The sequence below is a fragment of the Rattus norvegicus genome, chromosome 5 (genome assembly GCF_036323735.1).
Source record: "Rattus norvegicus strain BN/NHsdMcwi chromosome 5, GRCr8, whole genome shotgun sequence".
In the NCBI taxonomy this organism is placed as follows: domain Eukaryota; kingdom Metazoa; phylum Chordata; class Mammalia; order Rodentia; family Muridae; genus Rattus; species Rattus norvegicus.
The window spans coordinates 155,430,701-155,457,568 of record NC_086023.1 but is presented as its reverse complement, the minus strand read 5'-3'; the positions used below and the strand labels follow the sequence as shown (position 1 = coordinate 155,457,568).

Here is a 26,868-nt window from a genome sequence, read left to right as displayed (position 1 = left end):
GGGCAGAAGGCTCTCGATGTATGCCCCTTGACGAGCAGAGGCTATACAACCATGCATAGACTATGCATAGCATAGACTACAACTATGACATACTTCTGAACTCAGTTCCTGTGTCTGCAAAATGGAGACGAGATGCCAACACCATATCTTGAGCTTGCTGGCGACCCAGAGCCTAGCTTGCTTGCAGCATGGCTCCAGTAAACATTGCTTTTCTGAACTTCTACTCTCACAGTCATGGCTAGGAAGAACCTCTGTACTGCCCTCTGCCAGATACACACCTTTTCCCAGACAGGTTTCTCTTCTACCTAACTCAGCTGACATCTCCGAGGGCCTCACTGGGTCAGGAGTGGGTCCAAGTCACCTGGTTTCACCTTCCCAATGGCTTACCAGTCCAGGTGTTAACGGTTCTCTGTCACACAACTCAGGTGAATGATGCCAGCCCCAGGACTCTCTCTGTGTCCTCGCTATGATTTGAATGTGAAATGTCCTCACTGGGTTACTAGATGGTGCTGCTGTCTGGAAAGGCTGAACATCTTGAGGAGGTGGTGTCTCATTGGAGGAAGTGAGTCACTGAGGGCAGGCCTCCAGGCTTCACAGCCCAGCCTACTTCCTATTTGCTTTCTTAAGATTTATTTATTTAATATGTATATAAGTACACTGTCACTATCTTTAGACACACTAAAAGAGGGCAAGGATCCCATTACAGATCGTTGTGAGACACCATGTGGTGTCTGGGATTTGAACTCAGGACCTCTGGAAGAGCAGTCAGTGCTCTTAACCACTGAGCCATCTCTCCAGACCCCTATTTGCTTTCTAAGTCCTGACCTCAGAGCCGATGTGAACAGTCAGCTCCCTGACTCCTGCCACCATGCCTTTTCCCCTACAACAGACAGACTGTATTCCCTGCTGCAAACCAGAACGAATTCTTTATTCCTTAAGTTGCCGAGTTATTTTCTCACACTGAAAAAAAGTAGCCAATACAGGTCTTCTCCCACCCAGGCCCCTACTTCTGTCTGGAAGGAGTGGCCAGGCTGTGCAGTGGGCCTGATCCTTCCCCGTGTCTCAGGAAGGCAGGTTTCCAGCAGGGAGGTTTGTGTGGGCTGAGCTCCAAAACTCACTATTTTCTCAGTCAGCGCTCAGCCCCTCCACCTGTCCTCTCGGCCGACGAGACACTTGAACAGACTCAGTCCTGGCCCAGTGCCTGTGGAGAGCGGACATACCCGGTAGGCTGCCTTGAGTCCCCCGTTGTCCGCGATGTTCTCCCCGAGGGTGTGCCGCCCATTCACGGGCTCTCCGTTCACACTGTAGTTGTTATACTGCTGTACCATGCACTCGGTCTGCTGCTTGAATGCCTCCACCGACGAGTTCTTCCACCAGGGCCGGAGGTTCCCATCCTTGTCATACTCCCGGCCTGGGGACGGTGAGAGTGGTCACTCAGTGGGACCCACGGATACTCCTCTGGGGTATGTGGACAGGAGCGACTGATGGTAAGTTCAAAGGACCAGGGCTGGCTTTTAATACTGGCCCTGACCCTGAGGAATAGATTCCTAGCCTAGCCAGGGCTGCAAGTACCAAGACCACAGGTAGGTCCCAGCCTTTCCTTCTGGGCTATGGAATCCCCCAGGCAGGGGGCAATACATGGGAGTCTGAGTGTTAGCTCATGATGAGGCTTGACTGCCATTTCTCTGACCAGAGAAGTTTCTAGAATGGCAGAGAACTGACAGCCTCTACGCGAGAGCGCTCTCAGTGAGCAGGGGCTTCGGAGTAACCCCAGACTGGTACATGGGATCCTCACATTCACGGTATGGATAAGAGAGGTGTGAATGTGTGACAAGAGCGGCCGAAGTTCATCGGCCAAGCTTTGAACACTGATCCTTATCTCCTTAGAAGTGAAGGGGGGGCTGGAAGCAGGCCGGTTCTGTCAGAACGGGGGCCCCAAGCAACCTGTACCTTGATCGTCGAAAGCATGAGTCAGCTCGTGGCCCACAACGACCCCGATACCACCAAAGTTCAAGGCGCTGGAGAAGGAACACACAAGTGAGGGTGAAGCCAGGTACGTGACCCGAGACAGCAGAGACCTGCAGGGACTTCTGGGAATGTGCCCTTGGAGATAGCAGGAGGCTGGTGAGAGTTAGCCACGGTCAACTCTGTCCTCAGGGGGTCAGGCACGTGTCCAAGTCACTCAGCAGAGCTGGGTCTCACGAATGGGCAGGGGGTGGGGCCAGGCCAGCTTCTGCCTAACTGACACACGAAACTGTAAATACCAGCCTCAGATTCAAATCCAGGGCCATGGCTTTCAAAGCCTGCCTGCATGAGACACAGGCAGAATGTCTACTCTCTGGCTCCAGAAGGACCCTGACTCTGTGACCCGCTCCTCCCATCCCCACTCTGCCGGGGCATCCAGAGTCAAGAGAAGTCAGGAGGGAAAGGCCAGGGTTACAAAGGCCGCTGCTTCCACAACCGACTTCTCAATCCCAGGCCTTCTGGGTCCTCTGGGCACCAAAGGATCAAGTAGACTGGCTGGTTACATAGTCAGCTATGGGTTCTAGGTCAGACTGGACTGGGGGTTGCTGAGGCTGGGGAGTGGTTGGGTTAAGACATAACCTACTTGGGGGTTGGGGGATTTAGCTCAGTGGTAGAGCGCTTGCCTAGGTTCGGTCCCCAGCTCCGAAAAAAAAAGAACAAAAAAAAAAAAAAAAAAAAAAAAAGACATAACCTACTTGGGCGAAGAGCGGGTATAAAATGGCGCCTGCAGGATTCCAGCTGGAAACACAATCTCGTTCTTGGTGGGCGAGTAGTAGGCGTTCACCATGGGCGGGGTCATACTCCACCTGCAGGCCACAAGCACTCGTGAGATCTTTGGCAAACATGGTGGAAAGGGAGCGGGGCATGACTTAGCAACCGCTGTCTGGAATCCGAGCTGGGCATGGTGTACTCTGACAGGCGGGGGCAGGTGGATCTTTGTGAGTTTGAGGCCCACCCAGTCTACAGAGCGAGTTCCCGGACAGCCAGAGCTACCTCATAGGGAAGCCCTGGGGTCAATTCCCAGCGCTGTATAAAACAGGATGACAGGATGATGTAATCCCAGCATTCAAGAGGAAGTAGAAGGACCAAAAGGTCAAGGTCATCTCCATTGTCACGTCACGCGTTTGAGTGCCAGGCTCAAGATCCTTCTATCAGCAGCTCTCAATGTGCCTTAAGGCCTGTTAAGGCCGCCCTCACAGATGCTCTACCAAAAGCCAGGTCCACAGAAGCTGCCTGAAACCCCAGCACTGATGATGTGGATGCAGAGTTAGGAGGTGGTGGCGCACGTCTTTAATCCCAGCACTTGGGAGGCAGAGGCGGGTGGCTCTCTGAGTTCAAGGCCAGCCTGGTCTACAGAGCGAGTTCTAGAACAGTCAGGGCTACACAGAGAAACCTTATCTTGGAAAAAAAACAAAAAAACAAAAAAAAAAAAAAAAAAAACCAGAACAAAGCAGAGATGTGGACGCAGGAGGATCAGAGGTTCGAAGTCATCCTCAGCTGTGTAGTGAGTTCAAGGCCAACGTGGGTGACATGAACTTCTGTTTCAACTCCCTCAACCCACCTCCCACCACTACCACCACCGCCAAACCCAAAACGGGCAGAGGGTAGGTGACTGGGGATACGGTTCGGTGGTGTGAAGCCTGCTTAGCTAGATTAGTGACTCTGGGTTCAAGAAGTAAATGGAGGGGCTGGAGAGATGGCTCAGCGGTTAAGAGCACCGGCTGCTCTTCCAGAGGTCCTGAGTTCAATTCCCGGCAACCACATGGTGGCTCACAACCATCTGTAATGGGATCTGATGCCCTCTTCTGCTGTGTCTGAAGACAGCTACAGTGTATTCATATATAATAAATAAATACAAAATAAAAAAAAAGAAGGAAATGGAAACACTGTCTTAACACAGAGTAGAGACTAACCGAGGAAACTGCTCACATCTCCCCTCAATGAGCTCAGGCGTGCATGGTACCCACACATGCAAATAAGCACACTTGTGCAAACAAACAAAAAAAGCCAGAAAAGCCCACACTGTAGAAACAATCCCCAAACCCAGGCCAACAAGCCACCCTCACTCCCTGAATGTCCCTGAGAGGCAGTATAACTGTTGAGCCCATCAGGCCCAGCCCCCCACAGCACAAGCCTCTTGATCTGTGTCACCCAGTGTGTCACATCAGTGTGCTTATCCTGTTTCCAGAGGGGCTGGCAAACCACAGGCATTTGGACACAGACACTGAACATTTTTCTTGCGAATGAGTGGAGTGTGTTCATAGTCTCTGGGCAAACAACTGATGTCATCTGTTACCCATGACAAAAATGTGAGCTTTCGAAATAATTTTGGGGTGGGCTGAGATGGCTCAGTGACTAAGAGCACTGCCTGATCTTCCAGAGGACCTGGGCTCAGTTCCCCACTGCCATAGGGCAGCTCACAATGGCATGTAAATCCAATCTCAAGGGATTTGATGCCCTCTTCTGGTCACCACAGGAACTGCATGCACGTGCTATGCATACATAAATAAAATAAGTTGGGGTTGGGGATTTAGCTCAGTGGTAGAGCGCTTGCCTAGCAAGCACAAGGCCCTGGGTTCGGTCCCCAGCTCCGAAAAAAAGAAAAAAAAATAAGTAAAAAACTTTTTTTTCCGTTCTTTTTTTTTTTCCTCCCTGAAACAAGGTTTCTCTGTGCTGCCCTGAGTCTCAGAAGTCCATCTATAGATCAGGCTGGCCTGGAGCTCACAGAGATTCCCCTGCCTCTGCCTCCAGAGTGCCAGGATTAAAGGCATGGACCATCACCACCCAGTTAATTTTTTTTAATTATAAAAGGAATATGGGGGTTGGGGATTTAGCTCAGTGGTAGAGTGCTTGCCTAGCAAGCGCAAGGCCCTGGGTTCGGTCCCCAGCTCCGAAAAAAAGAAAAAAAAAAAAAAGGGAATAGGAACATGTACGAGTCTTTGAAAATGTGCAACTATTAAAGTCTTCCCCTTCTCTTCTGGGTCTGGTGGAGAAGACTTTTAATCCTGTCACTTGGAAGGCCAAGGCGGGTGGATCTCTGTGAGTTTGACGCCAGCCTGGTCTACATAGTGAATTCCAGGAGAGCCAAGGCTATGTAGAGAGACCCTGTCCCAAAAACCACAACCAACAAAAACCTTCCCCCTTCCTAACCGTCTGTCTGTGTGAGGCTGGCTTTTCTATATATACTCTAAAAAAGCATGCTACAGCGGAGGAATAAAGAGGGACACATGAGAACACAGCTGCCCGTTCAACCAGAAATAAAGAAAACCGAGGAGGCTGGGATATAGCTCAGCGGGAGAGAAAGACTGATTCCACCCCCAGTGAGTCCGGAAAAACAAATTGGAAAAAGGCAAACCTCTGTTTTTAATCATAGATACAATCTACCTACCCACTGATAAAAGATCTGTATTGTAGGGGCTAGAGAGATGGCTCAGCCGTTAAGAGCACTTTTAGTTTCTTTTCTTTTCTTTTCTTTCTTTCTTCCTTCCCTTCTTTTTTGTAAATTTTTGTTTGTTTTTCTGAGACCTTGTATAGCCCTGGCTGTTCTGGAGCTCACTCTGAAGACCAGGCTGGCCCCGAACTCACGGAGGTCCGCCTGCCTCTGCCTCCCGAATGCTGGGGTTAAAGGCGTGCTCCACCATTGCTGGCTGCACTTGTTGCTCTCGCAGAGGACCTGGGTTTGGTTCTCATCACCGTGTGATGGCTCACAAGCATCTGCGTCTCCAGTTCCAGAGGATCCAACCCCTCCCTCTTCTGACCTCTGTGGGCACCAGGCATGCCCATGGTATACAAACAGAAAATCAGGGAAAACACTCATATATGTGATTAAAAATATTAAAAAAACCCCATATTTTATTTGTGTGTGCACATATTTGTCTGCCTGTGAGTATGTGCAGGTGTCTGCGAAGGCCAGAGGGGCTGAGAACTGTATTTCAGTCTGCTAGAAAAGCAGGCTATGATCTTAACTGCCCAGCCAACCTGATCTCTCCTGCCCTCACGAGAGAGGAAGGGAGAGAGAGATGGGGTCCACCGTGTAGCCCTAGCTGCCCCCTTAGCTCTAAGTGGACCAAGCTGGCCTAGATCCACCGGTCTCTGCTCCCCCAGCTCCGAGTGCTTGCGTTAAAGGTGTGTACCACCATGCCCAGCACATAAAAATATTTTTGAGAAGACATTAATTTTAGAAACTTTTCATAAAACCAATAGAATGCATGCTTTAAGAGATTTTTGTGGGGGTTGGGGATTTAGCTCAGTGGGAGAGCGCTTGCCTAGCAAGCGCAAGGCCCTGGGTTTGGTCCCCAGCTCCGAAAAAAAAGAGATTTTTGTGGGGTGTCTGTTTTTGTTTTGGTGACGATGTTTCACGTCTTCAGGGCTGGCCTAGAATTCACCATTTTGCAGGAGGTGACCTATCTTCTCTGTTCCTAACTCCATCTCCTACGTTCTGAGGCCGCAGGGGTGCACACCACGCCTGGTTTTTCTGAGGTGCCAAGGACCAAGCATGCTGGGCAAGCACCCCATGACCTGATCCACAACTGCACATCTGAGGGTGGGTAGGGAAGGGTCCTAAGACCGAAAAGATTATTAAAGATTGTTCATACACCGTGAATCAGCACTTCAGTGTTTTCCTGGTGCAGAAGGGAGAGCCAGTGAAGAATGGGAAAAGAAAAACAGCATCTGCCACATGTGCCCAGTGGCTCTGTTCCCTCCCGGTGAGCACCACAGTGGTAAGATTTTGCTGGCTGTCACGAAGCCGTGTAAAGATAGTGAGAGATTTACCACATCACATCTACAGCCAAGTAACCACCAACACATTCATGGGTGCATATCAACATTTAGCTGAACAACTAAAAAAGTTAAATTTAAAAATTCAGACGAATTGGCAGCCCTGCCTACGATATATCCCTCGGAGCTTTAAAAGCCCATCTCCCACTTGAGGAAGTACCATTGAAGGTAGGATGCTTAGAGGAAACTGGTGTCTGAACCTCCTGTCCACAAGAGGGCGCCAGAGGCAAAGGGGAGTTGTCATTGCCTAGGTTAGGAAGTCTGCAAAAAATACTTTTGGAGTTAGAAAGTTAATCTGAGGAAGGACACTGAGCCGAGAGGGCGTTTAACTTTTCAAAAGAGATTTTGTTTGTTTGCTTTGTGCTGTTTTGCGACCAGGGTATAGAACCCAGGGCTTCATTCATGCCAGGCAAGTTCTCTACCCATGAATATAATAAAATACAAGCTTAGCTAGAGTCAGTCAGTCAGTCAGTCAGTCTGTCTGTCTACCTACCTACCCAACTACCCATCTATTTGTGTTTGTGTGTGGTGTATGCCTGAGTGCTATTTATTTGTGAGTGTGATATATGCACATGTGCACGTGTGCACACGTGTGAGCAGAGGTCAGAGGTCATCGTTCAGTGTCTCCTCTATTGCTGCTCATCTCAATTTCTTGAGACAAGATCTCTCACGGTACCCGGAGTTTTCCAGTCTGGCTAAGCTGGCAGGTGGGACAAGCCCCCAGGGATCTTGTCTCCTTTGCCTGCACTGAGGTGACAGATCACAGTGTCCCCACACTCCTATAGCAAGCACTCCTTTTTTTTTTTCTTACTAAATAAAATAACACACCCAAAGCTGTGTGCAGCGCATGTGCCTGTTATGAGGCACTGGGGTCGCTGAGGCAGGAGGACCAGTAGAGCTTTGGAGTTCATGGCAATCCTGGACAACATGCCAAGAACTCAAAAACAATGAAAGACAGACACTGTATCGCACTCTGGGTTATTCTGATTTAAGAGGTTCTGGTGTTTGTTTGCACGGTTGGGGTTCAAGCCTAGATCCTCCCACAAGCCAGCCAAGCGCTCTATCACTAGGTCACACCTTGACCCAAAAGGTTGTGGCTGTGAAAGAGCCCCTCAGGCGCTGGTGCTGTGGTACAGTGTTGGGGCCCATCCGGAACCTTCTTCAAACCCCTATGGAAAAGCCACCACTTTTGTTCATGAGGAACTGGGGGCCCGCCCAATGATCCAAGACCAAACTTTTCCTTCCCACGGTCAAGGAGAAACAAGCTCTGAGGGCTGCTGACTCAGCAGTGCCGGGATGGGAAGCGGCTCTGTTCAGCTCTGGGCTGCCGACCACTCTGCCAACGGGCCAGGTATGGGATGATGCTGACCCATCTGCCCCCAGCCAGGAACCTCACTGGCCTTTGGCCTTGCAAGTCAGAGAACCAACTCCACCCCTCAGAGGGTGCTTCTGACAGCTGGCTCACAGCAAGCGAGCAATGAAGCTGAGCGCCCCACCCCCATCCTGCCAGATCACTCTGGGTCTCTCGGTGTGCAGGGAGCCCACACCTTGGGGAACTCACTGATCTCTGTTGGGGGCTTTCCTGAGCTGGTCGGCTGTGACCCTCCATGAGAAGTTGAAAAATCGCATGGCGTTCTCAAAGTAGAGATCGGGAACTGCTGTGTACTGAGGAAATAGAGCAGAGTCTCGGATAAGAGCACGGTCAGGCTGGGAACCTTCTAGAACCACAAGAACTGAGGCCTCACAAGGCCAGAGACTGGAAGGGAGGGTTCAGGTTCTCCCTTTACCTAGCCTCTCCCTTTCAAAGACACTTTAAAATTATTACCCACGGGTGCCTGAGAGGGTCACGGTGCTATGAGATGCCTGCCCTAACGTGGCACCTGGGACTTCAGCAAGAATATGCCCAATAGTGACAGACACATCCTATGCCTGTCCTAGCCAATATGGTCAGTTTTTTTAAAAAAAGATTTATTTGTTTATCTTATATGAGTACACTGTGGCTGTCTTCAGACACACCAGAAGAGGGCATCAGATCCCATTACAGATGGTTGTGAGCCACCATGTGGTTGCTGGGAATGAACTCAGGACCTCTGGAAGAGCAGTCAGTGCTCTTAACCACTGAGCCATCTCTCCAGCCCTCTAGCCAATTGGTAAACACTACTTGAAGCACTTCCAACATGTTTATGTGGCTTTTAAATTTTAATTTGGTTGGGCTTCGGGTACAGCTGGGCAGGAAGAGTGTCTAGCATGAACAAAGCCCTGGGTTCCATCCCCAGAGCTAAGCTTGGTAGTGCATGCCTGTAATCTGAGCTCTTGGGAGGGACCAGAAGGAAGATTAGAAGTTCAAGGTCAACCTTGGCTACAGAGTCCAAAGCTAGCCTGGACTTCGTTAAGACCCTGTCCCTGAGCCAGCAATAAAATAAAAGTTAATTTAATTAAATAGCTCCCTGTGGGCCTGGACCTGGACTTTATCTTAGAAAGTGTTGGGGTATGCAGCCTTGTACACCCTAAAACACCCACCTCCACCCTCAGACACCCTTAACACCCACCTCCACCCTCTGACATCCCTTAACACCCAGCCTGGCTTCTTTGTCCCTGACAAATGCACAGCCCTTGCTCAGATGCATTTCTGGCTATGGAACAGCTGTCAGATGCTGGCCCCCAGGGCAAAGTCAGGTCCTGGGGCAGCTTCTGGTGGCCTCCAGGAGTCCTTGGATCTTATGTCCTGACACTCGAGAACACTTTAAATGATTCTCAAGGAATTGGAGCTGCAGACAGAGTCTGACAGCCTCTGAGGTAATTTTAATAGATTCGGGTTTTAAATATAGCCCGGAGGTGAGGCTACTGTAACGTCAAAAGTGCCCCAAATGACAATCTTCAATGGAGAACTTGGAAGACCTAATCTTGTGGCTCAGAACTGCAGTCACTCAAGGCAGCTGATTAGCGTTCCAGGCGGCAGGAGCTCCTCCATTACCCCTTGATGCCAGGCTTTGGAAGTGTGCTTCCTCTTTCCCATTAGCATTTCAAGGTCAAAGCTAAAGGTCTAGGCATTCTCTGAGGAGGGAAGAGAGGAGCTCAGGGGCAGGAGGACGCCTGGGAGCAGCAGCAGCAGCAGCAGGTAAGGGGCTCACTTTGCTTACTCGAGGCTTTAGGGTTGCTGATTCTCACTGTGCCTTTGAAGAAACACTTTCTTTGAAGTAATAAACTTAATAAATGTATGTGTACACACATGCACATGCATGCATGCTTACTGTACACTCGTGTGTGACGGGGTGGCCAGAAGGAGTCGTATCTACTGGAGCTTGAGTTGTAGGAGGTCAGGAACTGCCCAAGGCGGGTGCTGAGAACCCAACTCCCGTAAGAGCAGTACGCGCTCTGGACCCGTCCGTCTGTCTGTCTGTCTGAGATAGGGTCTACCTTATAGTCCAGGGTGACCTTGAACTTGCCAAGTAGCCAAAGATGGCCTTGAACCCTGTTCCTCCTGCCCCAGCTTGTGGAGTCCTAGGGTTAGACACATATTGGCATGTCCGGTTGTTCTCCCCTCCTTTTTCCTGCCCCATGCTGTTGGGGATGGAACCTACGGCCTCACACACTCTAAGCACATGCTGTGCCACGGAGGCACCCTGCCCTAGCCGTTCCCACTCCCTCCCTGGAGCCGCCATTCCTAGTGAGGCCCAGAGCTTGTGTTCCAGAAATAACCACAGAGCAATGGCTGATGGTGGCTCTGGGGAGACAGGGACCCCCACTGACCCAGGACCACAAAGGAACAGGGGAAACTTTCCTCATGCCCCGTATCCCTAAACCCCGCCCTACATCACATTGGTATAGGTTGATGGCCACCACCGTGGCCTTGCCTCACATGGGCTTCAGGGAGTTTGAGGGGTAGACGGAAGCCACTTACGTCATTGAACACTTTGTCCAGCTCCTTGGGGTCCATGATGAAGTTGGGGTAGCCTATCATGTTGTAGATGGCGTCCGCCTGGACAGGAGGGATTGGAGTAAAACAGGGTCAAATGGTGCTAGCCAAGCCTGCCCCAGCTCTGTGGGATCCAGCTCAGGGTCCGTGCCAAGGAGAGGCAGGGCTAGCCTCCTGCCCCCTTAAGGATTCTATATCTTTTTCCTGGAAGGAGTCTGGTAAATTCTGTGAAATGTCATTTCCCTCGAGAGAGCATCATGGTTTGGATGTGTCACCCAAAGTTTACACATTGTAACTGATTCTGAGCTGAACGGTTCTGGAAGGTGAGCGAGTCACACAGCCTTCCTTGGTCCTCATGAAGGACAGCCACGGTTGCAGGAATGAGAGGGACCGAGGGTTACTTAACACAGGAGCTGGCTCTTACGAAAGGGTTGGCCTAGTCCCTTCCAGGGTGGGCACCCCCCTTGTCCTTTCCCTTCTGCTATGGGATATCCCTGACTCTATGCCACGGGGGCCTTCAGGATGTCCTGAGTCCCACTAGAATCACAGGGCACAATGGCATCCACACACATCTGAACTGCCAGGTAGCCTCACCTTCTCCTTGGCTGACCTCCGAGTATCTTCATCCATCCATTTCAGGGTGCTCAGGCTCTCCTCGAATGCCTTCTTGATCTCCAGGATGATCTCGCTGGCCTGAGGGACAGATGCCACGCCAGTGAGGGCTGGGCTCTGGCATCACCAACTAAGGACATTGCATCACCGGGAGCCCTGTGCCTAACTAAGGACATTGCATCACTGGGAGCGCTGTGCTTAAAGGACACCGCCGGCCAAAGGCTAAACTCAGGACTGGGTCAGGGAGGATCCATGTTTCCTACCCATCCTCTCCTTATAGGATCCTTCGAGCCAAGGCTGGCCTCCCGCTAACAGGACTGGGGTCAAGTGAGATGAGGCAGACTTTCAGGAAGTTGACGCAGTCTCTGTTGCTGGACTTTTCAGAGCCTCTCACATGGGCAGGTGCACTGTGAGCCCTTCCGTGATGGCTAAAATCCTCGGCCATTCCCAGACTGACCAGAGCACAGAAATCATTCTGAATGGAATGAGGTTTGAAATCTAGGGACAGTTTCCAAAAGGTTGCGGTTGCTACGGAAACAAACAGGAGCTCTGGAAAGGTAACTACATCATGGCCGGACCTGGAGGTCGGAGACAGGTTGAAGATTCTGGAGAAGAGGGGGGAGGCCCTCCACAGCAGCCGAGGTGACAGACCGAAGGGGGCGAGCCCTTGACTCCCGCTGGACTCTGTGTTAACCACAGACTGACATAAGCTCTACGCAGTCAGTACTGTTAGTGACCACAGCGAGGGCTGGGGCTGGGGCCTTAGTACGTGTGGGGCCCTGGGTTCAATCCCCAGCACCCTGAACACAGAGAGGCACTTACTATGTTCTTGCTGTCCTCCGCAAAGGTTGCTTTCACAAACATGGGGCCCAGGGCAAAGCCCAGGTTGTTTTCTGTGTCACTCACGCAAAACTTCCAGCGGGGAAGACAGGTCTGGAAAACACACATGGCTGCCAGTGGGACACACACATGGCTGTTTGTGGGAACAGCTTCCTTCTCCCAGCCCCTTTCCACCCGAGAACGGTGCCACCAGGCGCTTGTGCTTTCTTCTGGAGCCTTGGAGATACATTTTCTGGCCCAGTGGAGGCTACTTTAGGTACTGAGCTGAGAAGACTCAGGGCTAGGGACATAGCTCAGTGACAGAATGCTTGCCTGGCATGTAGGAGGCTGTGATTCTGTCACCAGTACTGAAGGGGGAAAAAAGATAGGCATGGTGGCCTTGAGTTGGTGACGAGGTTTGAGACTAGCCTGGGCTACAAAGTAAGACCCCCTTTCTCTCTTCAGCCTGGTACCAAAAGGTCTGGGATGTAGCTCAGTTAGAGTGTGGGATGCAAGGGGCCCTGGATTCATGTCCCAGCATCATAAAACGCTAGGTATGGGGCTGGGTACGGTGGCTCACGCTATTAGTCCCAGCTCTCTGCAGACAGAGGCAGACAGATCTTTGTGTGTTCAAGGTCAGCCCGGTCCACATAGTATGTTCATAGCTAATCAGAGCTACCGAGTAAGAGTTAGACACAGACACAGACACAGACAGACACACAGACACACACAATTGGGCATGGTAATGCACACTTGTGATCCCAGCATTGGAAAAGTAGAGGCAGAAGGACCAGGAGTTCAAGATCATCCTTTTCAGGTACACTATGAGTTCAAGACCAGCCTGGGCTACATGATATGCTAACACACACACACATACACACACACACACACACACACACACACACACACACGTAAATAAGAAAGAAAAATAGTGGCCCCCACGTGAGGATCACATGCCACACAAGGGAAGCAGCCATCGATAGAGTGCAGGGGCCGAGTAAAGAGTCTATAAACCACCTTTGCTCCCAATCAGTTTCATTGCTAAGATATCTCTTGGCTCTCTGGCCCAGTGTACTTACTTCCTGCCCACTTTCTGCTGGCTCAGGTCCCCTCGTTTGCCCCCATGGACAGCAGCTGCCTCCCCCACCCCCACCCTCAGAGTTTCTCTCCTATCTCCTCCCTTAGGAGACCCACCGCCACAGCTGCAACCGATCACAGACTCCCTGGTCCCCTGCCCATACGCGGTGCGCATAGTAGCACGCTTACCTTCTTTGTCCCGTACATAACCTCCATGAACTTCTCATCGGCATCCTGAAAGCGCTGGTCGAGAAAGGAGCTTGTTTTCCGTACCAGGTTCCACATCATGTAGTTGTTGAGCAGGCTGCAGAGACAGAACCAGGGAGAGATCAGAGACCCCTGGGTAGCCTTCAAACTCCATTTCCGACCTAGGTTCTCCTCTAGCCTGCCCACACGGCTGCTTACTGCTCTCTAATCACACCGAACAAGCTCTTGAGGGTCAAGCCCAGCTCTCCTACCACAGAAAACCTTTGGTGTCTAATGTAATCGCTTGTATGACGTTGGTACTCAATAAATGTCATTGCTTGGTTATTCCATCCCAGCTAGGAGGAGGGGGCCCATGGCCAGCCATGCTCAAGGATCCATGATTGGCAGCTCCTTCTGCCCCAACTTCAGGGCACAGGAAGCCTATTTGTGGCTGCTGCTGGGCTTTCAAAGACTGGGCTTAGCGCAGAGATGTCCATTTAAGCTAAACCCTTGACCAGGGAAAGGTTAAACAAACACATGTATCATCGATGGAATACTATGAAGCCAGGAAAATGCCTTCAGAGAGTTGCGATGCTGCGAGGAAAGATGACAAAGGCCATGGGCAAAACATTGGTCCTGTTGACAGGGGGATGCCGTAGGCCAGGAAACCTCTCCTCTGTACATGTATGAACATAAATACACACATCCTAGAAACTCCTTTCTAAAAAGAGTTATTTTATATATGACTGTTCTATCTATACATACACCTCTCCGGCTCCTAGGAGCTCCTTTTTACCTTACGCCTTCCAATATTCTGGCTTTTAAAATCTAAAAAATGGGGCTGGAGAGATGGCTCAGTGGTTAAGAGCACTGACTGCTCTTCCAGAGGTCCTGAGTTCAAATCCCAGCAAACAACATGGTGGCTCACAACCATCTGTAATGGGATCTGATGCCCTCTTCTGGTGTGTCTGAAGACAGCTACAGTTTACTCATATAGATAAATAAATCTTTAATTGAAATTGGTATGTCAGAACCTCCTCTTCACTACCTCTCACAGTGTCACGGAGGTGGGAGAGGGGAAGGATGGGATACTTATCCTTAGCCTGCAAAGCTGTGAAGAGGAGGAGCTGAGATTTGAACCCGAACCTCACACAGAAGCCCACCGGGGACCTTTTTTCTGAGTTTGAATGTCACTTGTCCCCACCCTGCCTGAGGGGGTGCTGCCATGAAGGGAGCCGTCCCAGACCGACTTGTTCCCTCAGCACCCATGTGCCTCCGTTACCATTTGTCGGTGCTGTTGATGAGTGTGGAGACTTGTCTGAGGTATTCCTTGTCGTAGACCACGATGGGCTCAGACTCATTGATCTCCACTGGGTAAAAAATGGCATTCAGAAAGGGTAACCAGTTGATGGCGGGTGCCAAGGTCTGCAAGGGGAGAGGGCAGTGTGAGGGTGGCCAGGTCACTTCCACCTCGGCCCAGGTCTCCAGGCCGTACCTCAGAAGGCTTCATCACTTTCTGACCAACAGCAGGTATGATATTGTCTTGCCAGAGCGCAAGACAAAGAGAGCCGGAGCTGGCCGGCCAGAGTTTCTGTCTGTGGCAGTTTAAGGAGTCAGGTGACAAGATCTAATTTAAAGGGTTAGAGAGGTGACTTGTTGCTCTTGCGGGGGACCCTAGTTCAGTTCCCAGCACCCACATCAGGAAGCTTACAACCACCTGTAACTCCAGTTCCTGGGAGATCCAACACCTTCTTCTGGCCTCAGTGGGTATCTGCACACACATGTACCCCGAAACACACATCCAAATGACTAAAAACTTAAAAAGGACCTCATTTCAAAGCTGGGGCAGCTGAAGCCAACCCCTAGGAGGCAGAGGCAGAGGCAGACAGATCTCTGTGAGACTGGGGCCAGCCTGGTCTACATAGCAAGTTCCAGGCCAGCCAGGGCTACACAGTGAGACCCTGTCTCAAAATAAGTAAATAATAATGAAAAAGGGGGGGTGGTAATTGCACCTTTTCTTTGGGCAGGACCGTTTGGAATTATATGCATGAATCTTTTCCAATACACGTGCTACACACACACACACACACACACACACACACGGGCTTGACGGATGATGGCTACCACTGTGTCTTGTAATTTCCTTGTAGTTCCACGACTAGACGACTAGAGGCATCCGCTGTCCCCATTTTAAAATTTACATCTAAGGTCGTCCGCTTGATGCAGGTGCCGTCACCCACTGAGTCATCTCACCATCTGGACCACCACGATCTTAATTTTTTGTTTCCCAACAAAGTATCACTATGTAGACCAGGTTGGCCTTGAACTTGTAGTGATCCTCCTGCCTCCATGTCCTCTTGATGGGACTGCACCACCACACCAGGCTCACCTTAAGCACGACTGAGTCCAGCTGTGTGGCTTTAGACACTCACCGTTTTGCACTGCCACCCCTCCCCCATCCGGCCTCTGCTTTCCAGAGTTTTGCCAGGCTGAAGAATTCTATTCCCTACTTCCCAAGTCTCCAGGAGGTGGTAAGCACTCGATCTGTCTCCTGCGGGTTCTCTACTGCCCCGAGAACCTCAGATAATTGGACACAAGGACAGTTTCGGTTCCTGTGATTTTTTTTTTTTCCCCTGACGCCTGGGATTGAACTCGGGGCGTTTACGCACAAGGCCAACGCTTTTTCATTGAGCCTCTGCTTCCCCCACCTCCCAGCCCCCAAGGCTTGCCCTTTTGTAACTGGCTGACTTCACTTAGCACAGAGTCCCTGAGCTGGGTTGCACAACATGGGAACAGTCAGCTCCAGCCTCATCTACGTGCCCTGTTATTTTTAGAATGCTACTTTTCAGAACTCTAGGTCTTTCAGGGCTACAGAGACTGTTACAGCGAAGAGCCCAGTACATCATGAGCCCCTGACTCTTAGCAACCGAGTGATCGATGGCAGCCATTCCCATGGCTTTTCAAGTTCTGTGTCGAGTGGCCCCCACCCTGAGGAATGTCGAAGTCTGTTCTCATTTTCCTTGAAGAAGTAGAAAATATCAAGCAGATAAAAAAAAAAAGTGAGTGACACCTAAGCTGTCAAAGTCCTTTCTGTTGGAAGAGTCAGGTGACACCATGACGTCCCCCTGTAACATCAGAGCAGCACAGCACACGGTGAGCTGATTAAAGCTCCCAGCCAGTTCTCAGCCAGGGGCTGATTTGAGCCATTGGTTGGTGAGTCTTCCCACCAAGGCTGACTGTACTGGGCTGGAAACAGCACAGTGGGCGGCCAGCTAGTGTGTCACAGTACATCCCTGCTGCCCAGCTGCCTGGGAGTAAGAGAGATGCGAGCTGGGAGTGAGCAGACGTGAAGGGGTCTCCAGCAGGAATCAGCTTGGGGATTCAGATCCACCTCACAAGCTTTCTCTAACTTGGAGGAAACCTCTCGCCTCCCAGAGCTGCCTGCTTTGTCCTCTGGAAATGGCCCACTGTACCAAGCATCCTTGCCCTCTGGCTTGCCCTCCCTGCCCTCCTCTTGGCAGATCCTCTGTCTCCAGGTGACTAGGAGGTTGAAAGATACACTCGTGAGATCTTAGGGTCGCTTGATGACAGGATCCTGTGGCCAAGATCCCGGGAAACAGATGTGTTTACAAATGTCACTGCTCACATAATTTGTGAGAACCATGTGTCACTGGAACTCTCTGACAGAAATATCAATGGTGAAAACCACCAGGGTCTCTACGCAACCTGTTCCTATAGGGTGAGCAGATGTTCCCCTCCGGAAGTGCCCTGGCTCTGAGGTAAGGAGGTTTGATGAACGCTAGGGTTTTTAAATTTCCAGCCTCAGGTCCTTCGCTGATTCCTAACTTAGCGTGCTTCCACGGAGATGACTGTTTTAGTCGACTGGGCCATTCTGCTGTGACTCAGTCCCCCTGAGGGCACTGGTGAGCTCTATTTTCCACACTTGAAGCCAAGGAGCCCTACTGAGTACCAACTAACTCAAAGAGCCTTGGGAAGTGAGAGAGGGCAGCAGTGTGGCACACATCCCTGGCACTGGGGAGGCAGAGACAGGAGGAACACGAGGTTTGAGCCCGTATATAGACCCTGTCTCAAAACTACCAAGGTCGAGAGGGTGATATCTCGTTTATGGCTTGAGCTCATGCAGGGGCCGAAGCGGTGTCTTCTGGGACACGTTAAAGCTCTGGACTCGGCGGCACTGCAGCTGTGGCTGCCTGCACAAGATCAAGGCAGTCGACGCTCCAACATGGAGGGAGGGGCTCCCAAGCCCCCACCCCTAGCTGGGGAGGACTGACTTAGGGAAGAGGGAGTCAATTTTCTTTAAGGCTTTGATCCTTAGTAGGTCGACCATGCTCCAGTGGACGATCCACCTCTATGAGTACATGGGCAGCGCAAACTAGACTTGATAGGTTATTTTAAAAAAAAAAAAAAAAGGATGGCATGAAGTTGGTGTAAGTGAAAGGTGGATGTGGGAGGAGCTAGGGAGAAGCAAACTGGATATGGGAGGAGCTAGGGAGGGGAGCAGAGGATGTGGGAGGGGCTAGGGAGAGGAGAGGTAGATATGGGAGGAGCTAGGGAGGGGAGAGATGGATATGGGAGGGGCTAGGAAGGGGAGAGGAAGATGTGGGAGGGGCTAGGGAGCGAAGATGTGGATATGGGAGGAGCTAGGGAGACTAGGGAGAGGAGAGGTAGAATTTGATTAAAGCACGTTGTCTAGTCAGTCATGGTGGCACATGACTATAAGCCCAGCACTTGGGAGGCAGAACCAGGTGGATGTCTGCGAGTTTAAGGTCAGCCTGGTTTACATAGCAAGTTCCATATTGTGTAGACTGAGGCCAGCCTGTGTTAGTTGTATAAATGTCTGGGTCTGGAGAGGAGTCTCAGTGGGAAACAGAATCCAGGCTGCTTTTGTAGAAGAACCAAGTATGGTTTCATTGTGCCCATGTCAGGCTAGTAGGTGTGCATAACTCCAGCTCAAGGAGCTCCAACTCCCCCTTCTGGACCCTGAGGGCAATTGCATGTGTGCACATTCAAAGGGACACCCATGTATGCACACAATTTAAAAGTAATAAAAATAAATCTTTAAAAAAACAAACTGAGGGGGCTGGAGAGATCGCTCAGAGGTTAAGAGCACTGACTGCTCTTCCAGAGGTCCCGAGTTCAATTCCCAGCAACCACATGGTGACTCACAATCACCTATAATCAGGTCTAGTGCCCTCTTCTGGCCTGTAGTTGCATACATGCAGGCAGAAAGCTGTATGATGTATACATAATAAATAAATAAATGTTTAAAAAAAAAAAGAGCACTGACTGCTCTTCCAGAGGTCCTGAGTTCACTTCCCAGCAACCACATGGTGGCTCACAACCATCTGTAATGAGATCCGATGCCCTCTTCTGGTGTGTCTGAGGACAGTGATAGTGTGCTCATACATGAAATAAATAAATCTTTAAAACAAACAAACAAACAAAAAGAAACAAAACTGAGACTGGGTTGTGGCTCAGTGGTAGACCAATTGCCTAGATGTACAAGGCTCTGGGTTCAGTTCCCAACACTGGAAGTAAAGGAGAACAAGAAGACACTCTAAACCATGGGGAAACAGGCAGAGGAGGAAGTTTACTCCCCAGTGACCTTTGACCCAGAAGTTCCCATGAAGGAAGGGAACAGTGTCTGCAGAAGCAATGCTGGATGTATATAATTCATTGAACACAGCCTCTATTCTGGGCTAACCTGGAGCCATCTGATTACGGCAGCTGGGCCAGCCGAGGACCCTATACTGAAGCTGGCAGTGCCTTTATTCAGGGTTTGGAAATAAAATTAATTGTTACTATTTTACTGCTGGGGACCCAGGTAGCACTGCTCGTCACAGAAACAACCATCAACATTTTACCTACTCACTCCTCTGTGCCTAATCACGTCAGGTGGGCGGTTGGGGAGAGAGGCTTAGTCCAGCCTCGTGGGGCTCAGGGCTTCCCTGTGGTTAGACATGTTTTCTTGTACCTGTCTATCTGCCCAATTCTCTTGGCTAACACTCCCTAGGAGCTACTCTACAAAGACTCCGAGAGTTAAAGTTGAAGAATCACTGTCCCTTGTGTACGCCGTTAACCTCTGTGCTCCCACCCAGAGTAGGACTCAGGGGATGGGCTTCTTTCCTAGGAAGGAGACTGAGGCTTAAGGGGTTGGGTCATGTGACCCACATCAGCTTGAGATGGAGTAGGGCAGTGCCATGTTCTGAGCCCAAGCCCAGGCTAGCCCTTGTAGGCTGCTCCTCTGAAGGACCCTTCTCACGCGAGTACCAAGGAGCAATGGGTATGTAGAACCAACTGTCTTTCTTCTCCCTTATTCTGTCTTAGGATAACTCAAAAGTTCAGGGGAGAGGAGATAGATGAATCTGGTGACCACTGGCTGATGTGCTCAAGGGCTACCGTGCCCCCTGGGCATCAGTTGCAGAATCAGACTACTGTGGAGCCACCATGGTAAGCCCCGAGAGGCTGGAGCAAACTAAATTATGCCATGCAAGCATCCCCTCAACCTTTTAGCTTCAGAGCAGAAAACAGTGCCAGATGGTGCCCGGCACACTACCTGTCTCCATAACAACTGGTTGGGCACCACTTCCCCTGGGAACCTGCAGGCAGCTGGCAGCTGCGGGAGGCCTGAGTGGGGTGTGGCACCTCCTGGGACCCTTAGCTTAAGTGGGCCAACCATTCAACCTGAATGCACCCCTAGCCTTTCTTGCCTGGCTTCTCCTTCTCAAAGCCTTTAGCAGAGAGACACTGACTGCTTCCTATGAGGCAGGCTAGCTGGTGTGTGTGTGTGTGTGTGTGTGTGTGTGTGTGTGTGTGTGTAAGAGCAAGCCCATGTGCACTGAAGGAAGGAACCTGTAAAACATAGTGTCCCTTCTTCAGAAGGGACAGACAGATGGGAGGACTATGGAAACATGGTAGTGAAACTCTGAAACAGACATGGTGTCCCTCCAGGGGTGAGAGCAAGGCTCAGTCAACAATGCCACCTGACAGAGGTCCCTCTCCCCTTGGGGGTCTAAGACAAGGCTGGCCAGCAAGGCAGATGGAAACAGAGAACCCATCAGGGCATCAACTGAGGATCCCTGAGCCCCAAGCAGCCACGAGGGATGGGGGGAGGCCTAGAAGGGGACTGAGTACAGAGCAGATAGTAGACCTCTAGCTCCCTCACACCAATCAGGTCTGAGGGGCAGTTACAACCCAAGGGCATGTCACAGTCCGGGGAGCCAAGCCCGAGGGCCAACCAGCTCCTCTGCTACTCGGGAGCCTCTGGTCCTAACCACGGCACTCGGCTGCCCTGCTCAGAAAAGGCTGAGATGGAGCTCAACTGGTAGAACACTAGCCTGGCATGCAGGAAGTCCTGGGTGTATCCTCATCCCATTAAAAAGTAGTGAGCCGGGAGGTGGCGGTGCAAGCATTTAATCCCAGCACTTGGGAGGCAGAGGCAGCTTGGTCTATGGCATAAGTTCCAGGACAGCCAGGGCTACACACACAGAAACCCCATCTCAATAGAACAGAACAGAACAGAACAGAACAGAACAGAACAGAACAGAACAGAACAGAACAGAACAGAACAGAACAGAACAGAACAGAATAAAAGGAAGTGACGTGGTGCTGCACACCTGTAACCCCAGCACTTAAGAGATAGAGGCAGAAGCTGGAGAGATGGCTCAGCGGTTAAGAGCACTGGCTGCTCTTCCAGAGGTCCTGAGTTCAAATCCCAGCAACCACATGATGGCTCACAACCATCTGTAATGCCCTCTTCTGTTGTATCTGAGGACAGCTACAATGTACATTATATGTACTAAGTCTTTAAAAAAATTAGGGGCTGGAGATTTAGCTCAGTGGTAGAGCGCTTACCTAGGAAGCGCAAGGCCCTGGGTTCGGTCCCCAGCTCCGAAAAAAAGAACCAAAAAAAAAAAAAAAATTAGAGAGGCAGGAGGACCTGAAGCTCAAGGCTATATGGCAAGTTCAAAGGTGGCCAGTGAGATGTAACACCTCCCTCTCAAAACAGTAAAGTAAATGAAATAAACTCTGTAGGGTTTTTCATAAAAAAAAAAGAAAAGGGAAGCACTGTGGCCCACATCTCTGTCGTGCTCCATGTGCAGTGCTCCGTGACCAGGATGGGGAACACGGTACAGGAGAGGGTGGAAATATTACATCCGTGGGAGTTGTGATCACCGCCACAGTCTTCCTACCCTCGTGGTCTTTACTGGGTCAAAGGTCTCTCCCTGAGCCTGTCTTTCCATCCATGACCAGGCCTTCACGGATGGAAATCCTTATCAGGTCGCTTCAAGGGTCTGGTAAGGTGAGTCTGCAGCTTGGGTCCCCAGAGCTTCCATTGAAGCCCAGCAGCCGACGCATCTCGACGGGCAGCTTACCTGCAGCTCAGCAGCCGTGACTTTGTGGTAGATGAGCTCTTCATCCCGGCGCTTCTCCTGGGGGATGGTGATGTTGGCCAGAGCGGTCTCAAAATCCAGGATCTGCTGCATCTGGGGCCGGATGGAGTCCTCGTCCCCACCACCCAGCAGTTTCCCCAGCTGGACCATGTAGTTCAGATAGCCAGTCAGTACCTGTGGGATCAGCTCTGTCAATGGCGGGCGCCTGCGGTCCTCTGAGCTAGAGGAGGGCAGAACAGGCTGCAGCCCAGCACACGCAGCTGAAGGTTCTACCCAGAAAACCCACATTTTATTCATTTCACTGCGACAGGTCTCACTGTGTGCCCTGATGGGCCTAGAACTCACAGATCTGCCTGCCTCTCTTTCCCTAAAGGTGCGTGCCTGGCTTGCTGAGACAAGGTTTTACTCTAGGCTGGCCTGGGACTCAAGGCCACACTGCTTCACTTCCTCAATGCTGGGTTACAGGCTCGTGTCAAGCCAAGCTTCTGAAGCACAGCTTCCAGTAGGGTGCTGAGTCTGTCCACTTCAGCCCTCAGGGTTAAACTGAAATGCTTGCACAGGTCCTAGGGTGGGATTGGTGGCGCTGCTACTCGGGCTCCATCTCTGCTCATTCCAGAATTGATCTTTGTGTGTGGGTGCGCACAAGCATACACACACACACACACACACACACACACACACACACACACACACTGACTATTAGTAGGTACACACTCCATGGTGCGTCCATACAGGCCAGAGAACAGTTTTTTGGACACAGTTTTCCATTCTACTTTTATGCGGGTTCTGGAGATCTAACTCATGTTGCCAGGTTTGTGGCAACCATCTGCCTGCTAAGCCATCGCTGGCCCAATTTTTATTCTTAGAGTCGGCTCTGAGCCACCTGCCAGTGTGTGTCCCCTGATCCGATCACGTTCACTCTCTTTAGCTGCCCCTCCACTAGCTGCTAACTGCATGAGGCTGAGCCTCTAGCTGGGTGATCAGTCAAGTGAGGTTTGCCTCTCAACAGAGGTCCCTGGGGATCATCTCCCCATCATTGGGAACTGGGTGGGCACAGGTGGAATAATGGAGCTGGCTCTGGGTGTGCGACACACTTAATGGCTGTGTGGTTGGGAGCAGTCACTGAGTGTCTCTGAGCCTTACAAGGCAAGGTAAAGTCTTATCAGTGGTGAGGCCCACAAAAGGCCCAGGACCTACCAATGGTGGCGGGTGTCGCCACTGTCTTTAGAGAAGGGAGAAATGATGCCCCTTGTGCCTGCAGTGGCTGACTGTGATGCTGGACATTTGGGGACACCCTCCCCTGCACTCCCTCCCCAGGGTTGTCTGTCAGCATTCAGGAAACTGAGTCCTCTGTAAAAGCCAAGTTTTTGAGGCGTCTGGGATCTCCGCGTGTGCACAGCGGGGTAGACCGGGCAAGCTTACCTTTTCATTTTCCGTCTTGTTCAGGTAATAGTCTCTGGAGGGCAAGCCAAGGCCGGACTGGTCCACCTGCAGAGGGAATGGGTGAGCAGGGAGCGGGGAGGTTCCCTGCTTGTCCTCTACTCTCTCTGAGACAAATGCCAGCAGGAACAGAAGCTGAGAGCTACCAACAACGGTACGTCCACCCATGGACCAGGGATGAGACAGGCACGTTTCCCAGTAAGGGAAATGGCAGCTACCCTGAAGAACTGCAGGGGGAACTTGTGGAGACAGTGCTGGTGAAGAGCCTTCTGAGAGTTGGTGAGGGAGGGGAAGAACATTCCAGAGAGCTAGCACAGAAGCCTTCTGGTCCCATCTTGACATACCTCACTTTAGGTAAGAGTGTTATACTGTGTTTGGTTGACAAGGAAATTATAGTTCAGAGAGGCTGAGCCATTTGCCTAAGGTCACACAGCATGGATGGGTGAGGCGAGGTGAAAGCAAGGAGAGATGGACTCAGATCCATTGCAACCAGAGCTACAAAGGTCAGGGACTGCGGCAGGGGAGCAGAGGGTGTCACCAGTCATGTCTGGGAGGTCATATCACCTCCGTGACTCAGCCTACCTGGATCACATTGCTGTTGGAGTTCTTGGAGTCGGCACTGACATAGACAGAGAAGAAGGGTGAGGTGCGGTAGTGCGCTGTGACCACCTGCAGCGTGTCCTGGAAGTTGTCCTTGGCCCAGGGTCCTGTGATATTCCAACCTCCGAGCTGTGGGGAGAGAGCAGACGTGGTATGTTCGTGAGCACGTGTGCATGGGTGCGTGCGTGCATGTGAGTGTGCATGCAAGTGTGAACAGTGTGAGTGCATGTGTGTGTGATGTGTGTGTTTAGGGATGTGGGTGGTGTATGTGTATATGGGGGTGTGTGGTGTGTGTATGTACATGTGTGTGTGGTGTGTGTGCAGACATGTGCAAGAGGTGTTTGTACGCATGACTATATGTGTGTGTGTGTGCTTGTGCGCATGCATGTGTGCACAGGTGTAGGCATGTAGCTGGTGGATGGTGCACATGCATGGATGTGGGTGGTATGTACACATGGGCATATGTACACAGGTGTGGGTAGTGTGTACATGTGTGTGTATATGCAGGTGTGGATGGTGTCTGTGCACATGTGTGAGTAGTATGTGTTTTCAGGGGTGTGGGTAGTGTATGTGTGCATGGATGTGTGTGGTGTGTGTGTATGGACATGCGTATATGCGCACATGTGTGTGTGCAGACATGTGAAAGAGGTGTTTGCATGCATGGGTGTGTGTGTGTGCGCACAGGTGTGGGCATGTAGGTGGTGGATGGTGTACATGCATGGATGTGAGTGGTGTGTATACATGGGTGTGTGTACACAGGTGTGGGTAGTGTGTGTGTTCAGGGGTCTGTGTGGTGTGTATGTATATGTAGCTGGTGTATGTGTGTGTGTTTGCTCAGGGGTGAGCCTGTGCTGAGCTGGTGTGAGAGCCCCAGGCAAATCACAGCCACGTGCTGTCGACCCTGGAGCAGTCAGTCCTCTGAGCTCTTTTTTTTCTTTCTGAGATAGGGAGTCTCCGTGTAGCCCTGGTTGTTCTGGAACTCACTCTGTAGACCAGGCTGGCCTTGATATCCTTAAGTTTGCTAAGAACACACAAGGTTGCTGATTCCAAGTGACTAGAAGGGAGATGGACGGAGACTCTGCCAGGGACAGAGTTTCCTGAGTCTCATAGAACTCCAAAGGTGTCTACAGGGAAAAGGGTGAGAAGCCACAGGCGTCTTATGCTACAAACTGGTAATGAGCGCCTGCCCCACAACCACGGAAGCCTGAGTCTAAATTCCCAGCACCCACAATAAGAGCAGGGTGCAGCCTCAAGAACGCCTTATGACCCCAGTGCTGTGGGGAAAGAGGATTGTGGGGCCTTCCTGGTTATCAGCTTAGCTCCATGTTCAGTGAGGAGACCCTATCTCAAGGGCATGAGGAAGAGATTGACAGAGCAGGACTCCTGATGCCCTCCTCTGGCCTCCATGTGCCCAAACACACACACACACACACACACACACACACACACACACACACACACACACACACTAAACACACACACACACACACACTAAACACACACAAAACAAAGAAGAAACAGATGAGCGACTTATTAATAATCAGTTAATAATCAGCAGGGTCCTCCTCTTGCAGAGAACTATTCCAATCAAGAGTCTAGGGTGCTTCAAGACTCACACACCCCTCTACATACTCACAGGACTGGAGGACTAGTCAATGCAATCCCTGCCCCCCACCTAGACACACACATGCGTCTCCCCAGCAGATGCAGACACACACCCTATACCATCCACACAGACAGATCCGCCCACACAGAGCCATGCACACACATGCTCAGGCAATCCCAACCCCCGCAGCAGACAGACAGGCTCTGAGTCCTGGCTGGGCATGGTGGCTGGAGGTATGAGGTGGGGAGGAAGCTGGAGGGGAGGGCAGGAAGCTGATCAGAGGGAGACTGGGGCCATCCACTGGAACACCCACCTTCTCAATCAGCTCCATCAGGGGCTTGGCCCGAAGCTCCTCGATCCTAGTTTCGTTCATACACGCACGGTAGTACACTTGCGCCTTTTTCTCTGCCTCGCTCGCGCTGGCCGTGGAATTTTCTAGAATGCCAAGAAATAACAGAGTTGTGTCCCAACTGGGTGATTTCTTCCTGGATTCTCAGCACTCCCAGCTGTACAAAAGTACCACGGCAAATTACTGCCCATGGAGGAGAAGCCTTGTCCTGGGGCTGTATTCAAGCGCCTCTGTGTCCTGGGTTTCTTCCCTCTGTAAGATGACCTCACAGATGTGGCAATGTGTGCTGTGCTGCATAGTTTTGTGTCAATTTGACACACGCTAAAGTGATCTGAGAGGAGTGAACCTCACTTAAGAGAATGCCTCCAAAAGATCAAGCTGTAGGCAAGCCTGTATATAGGGCATTTTCTTGGTGGGTGGGGTCACTCCTGAGCTGGTGGTCCTGGGTTCTTTAAGAAAGTAGGCTGAGCAAGCCATGAGGAGCAAGGCAGTAAGCAGGACCTCTCCATGGCCTCTGCATCAGCTCCTGCCTCTAGCTTCCTGCCCTGAGTTCCTTCAAATACAAAGCTGAATGAACCCTTTCCTCCCCACACTGCTTTTGGTCATGGAGTTTCATCACAGCAATGGTGACCCTAACTAAATCAACCACCATGTGGCCCCAATCCCTTGTCTGGAAGGTGGGAACCCCGCCTGGGTTTTCAGCTCTCTGATGACCTCACCTGGGAGTAAAGGCAGGAATCAGAAGTGGTTTGAAAGAGTGTATTCATTGCCAACTGACTTCCCGGCTTCCTCCTGAGAGGGCTAGATGTGTTTGCCAGACTTACAAAGGGCTCAAAGGGCTGTTATCCATTTTCCACCCTGGTGGCTCAGGCTAGGGCTGTATCTCATCCTACTGTGATGGGGGCTTAGAGCTGCTCAGGTACTCACGAGACTCCTGACTCCTACCACCACCACCTCTTCCTCCTCCTCCTCCTCCTCCTCCTCCTCCTCCTCCTCCTCCTCCTCCTCTTCTTCCTCTTCCTCCTCCTCTTTCTCCTCTACTTTC

General features: G+C 51.2%; 1 protein-coding gene across 4 annotated transcripts in view; it reads right to left on the bottom strand.

Annotated features, from left to right (window-relative positions):
* Ece1 (endothelin converting enzyme 1) overlaps positions 1 to 26,868 on the bottom strand; it is a 101,693-nt gene that overhangs the window by 5,155 nt on the left and 69,670 nt on the right. For all 4 annotated transcript variants that reach the window (NM_053596.2, XM_063288516.1, XM_006239275.5 and 1 more), the window contains 13 exons: positions 25,788 to 25,909; positions 23,851 to 23,997; positions 23,251 to 23,316; positions 21,811 to 22,002; positions 14,697 to 14,839; positions 13,418 to 13,532; positions 12,155 to 12,265; positions 11,315 to 11,413; positions 10,706 to 10,783; positions 8,366 to 8,469; positions 2,721 to 2,831; positions 1,951 to 2,018; positions 1,221 to 1,411 (listed from right to left, as the gene is read on the bottom strand). In NM_053596.2, the coding sequence (NP_446048.2) occupies positions 1,221 to 1,411; positions 1,951 to 2,018; positions 2,721 to 2,831; positions 8,366 to 8,469; positions 10,706 to 10,783; positions 11,315 to 11,413; positions 12,155 to 12,265; positions 13,418 to 13,532; positions 14,697 to 14,839; positions 21,811 to 22,002; positions 23,251 to 23,316; positions 23,851 to 23,997; positions 25,788 to 25,909 (1,547 nt within the window). The remainder of the gene's footprint in view (positions 1 to 1,220; positions 1,412 to 1,950; positions 2,019 to 2,720; positions 2,832 to 8,365; positions 8,470 to 10,705; positions 10,784 to 11,314; positions 11,414 to 12,154; positions 12,266 to 13,417; positions 13,533 to 14,696; positions 14,840 to 21,810; positions 22,003 to 23,250; positions 23,317 to 23,850; positions 23,998 to 25,787; positions 25,910 to 26,868) is intronic.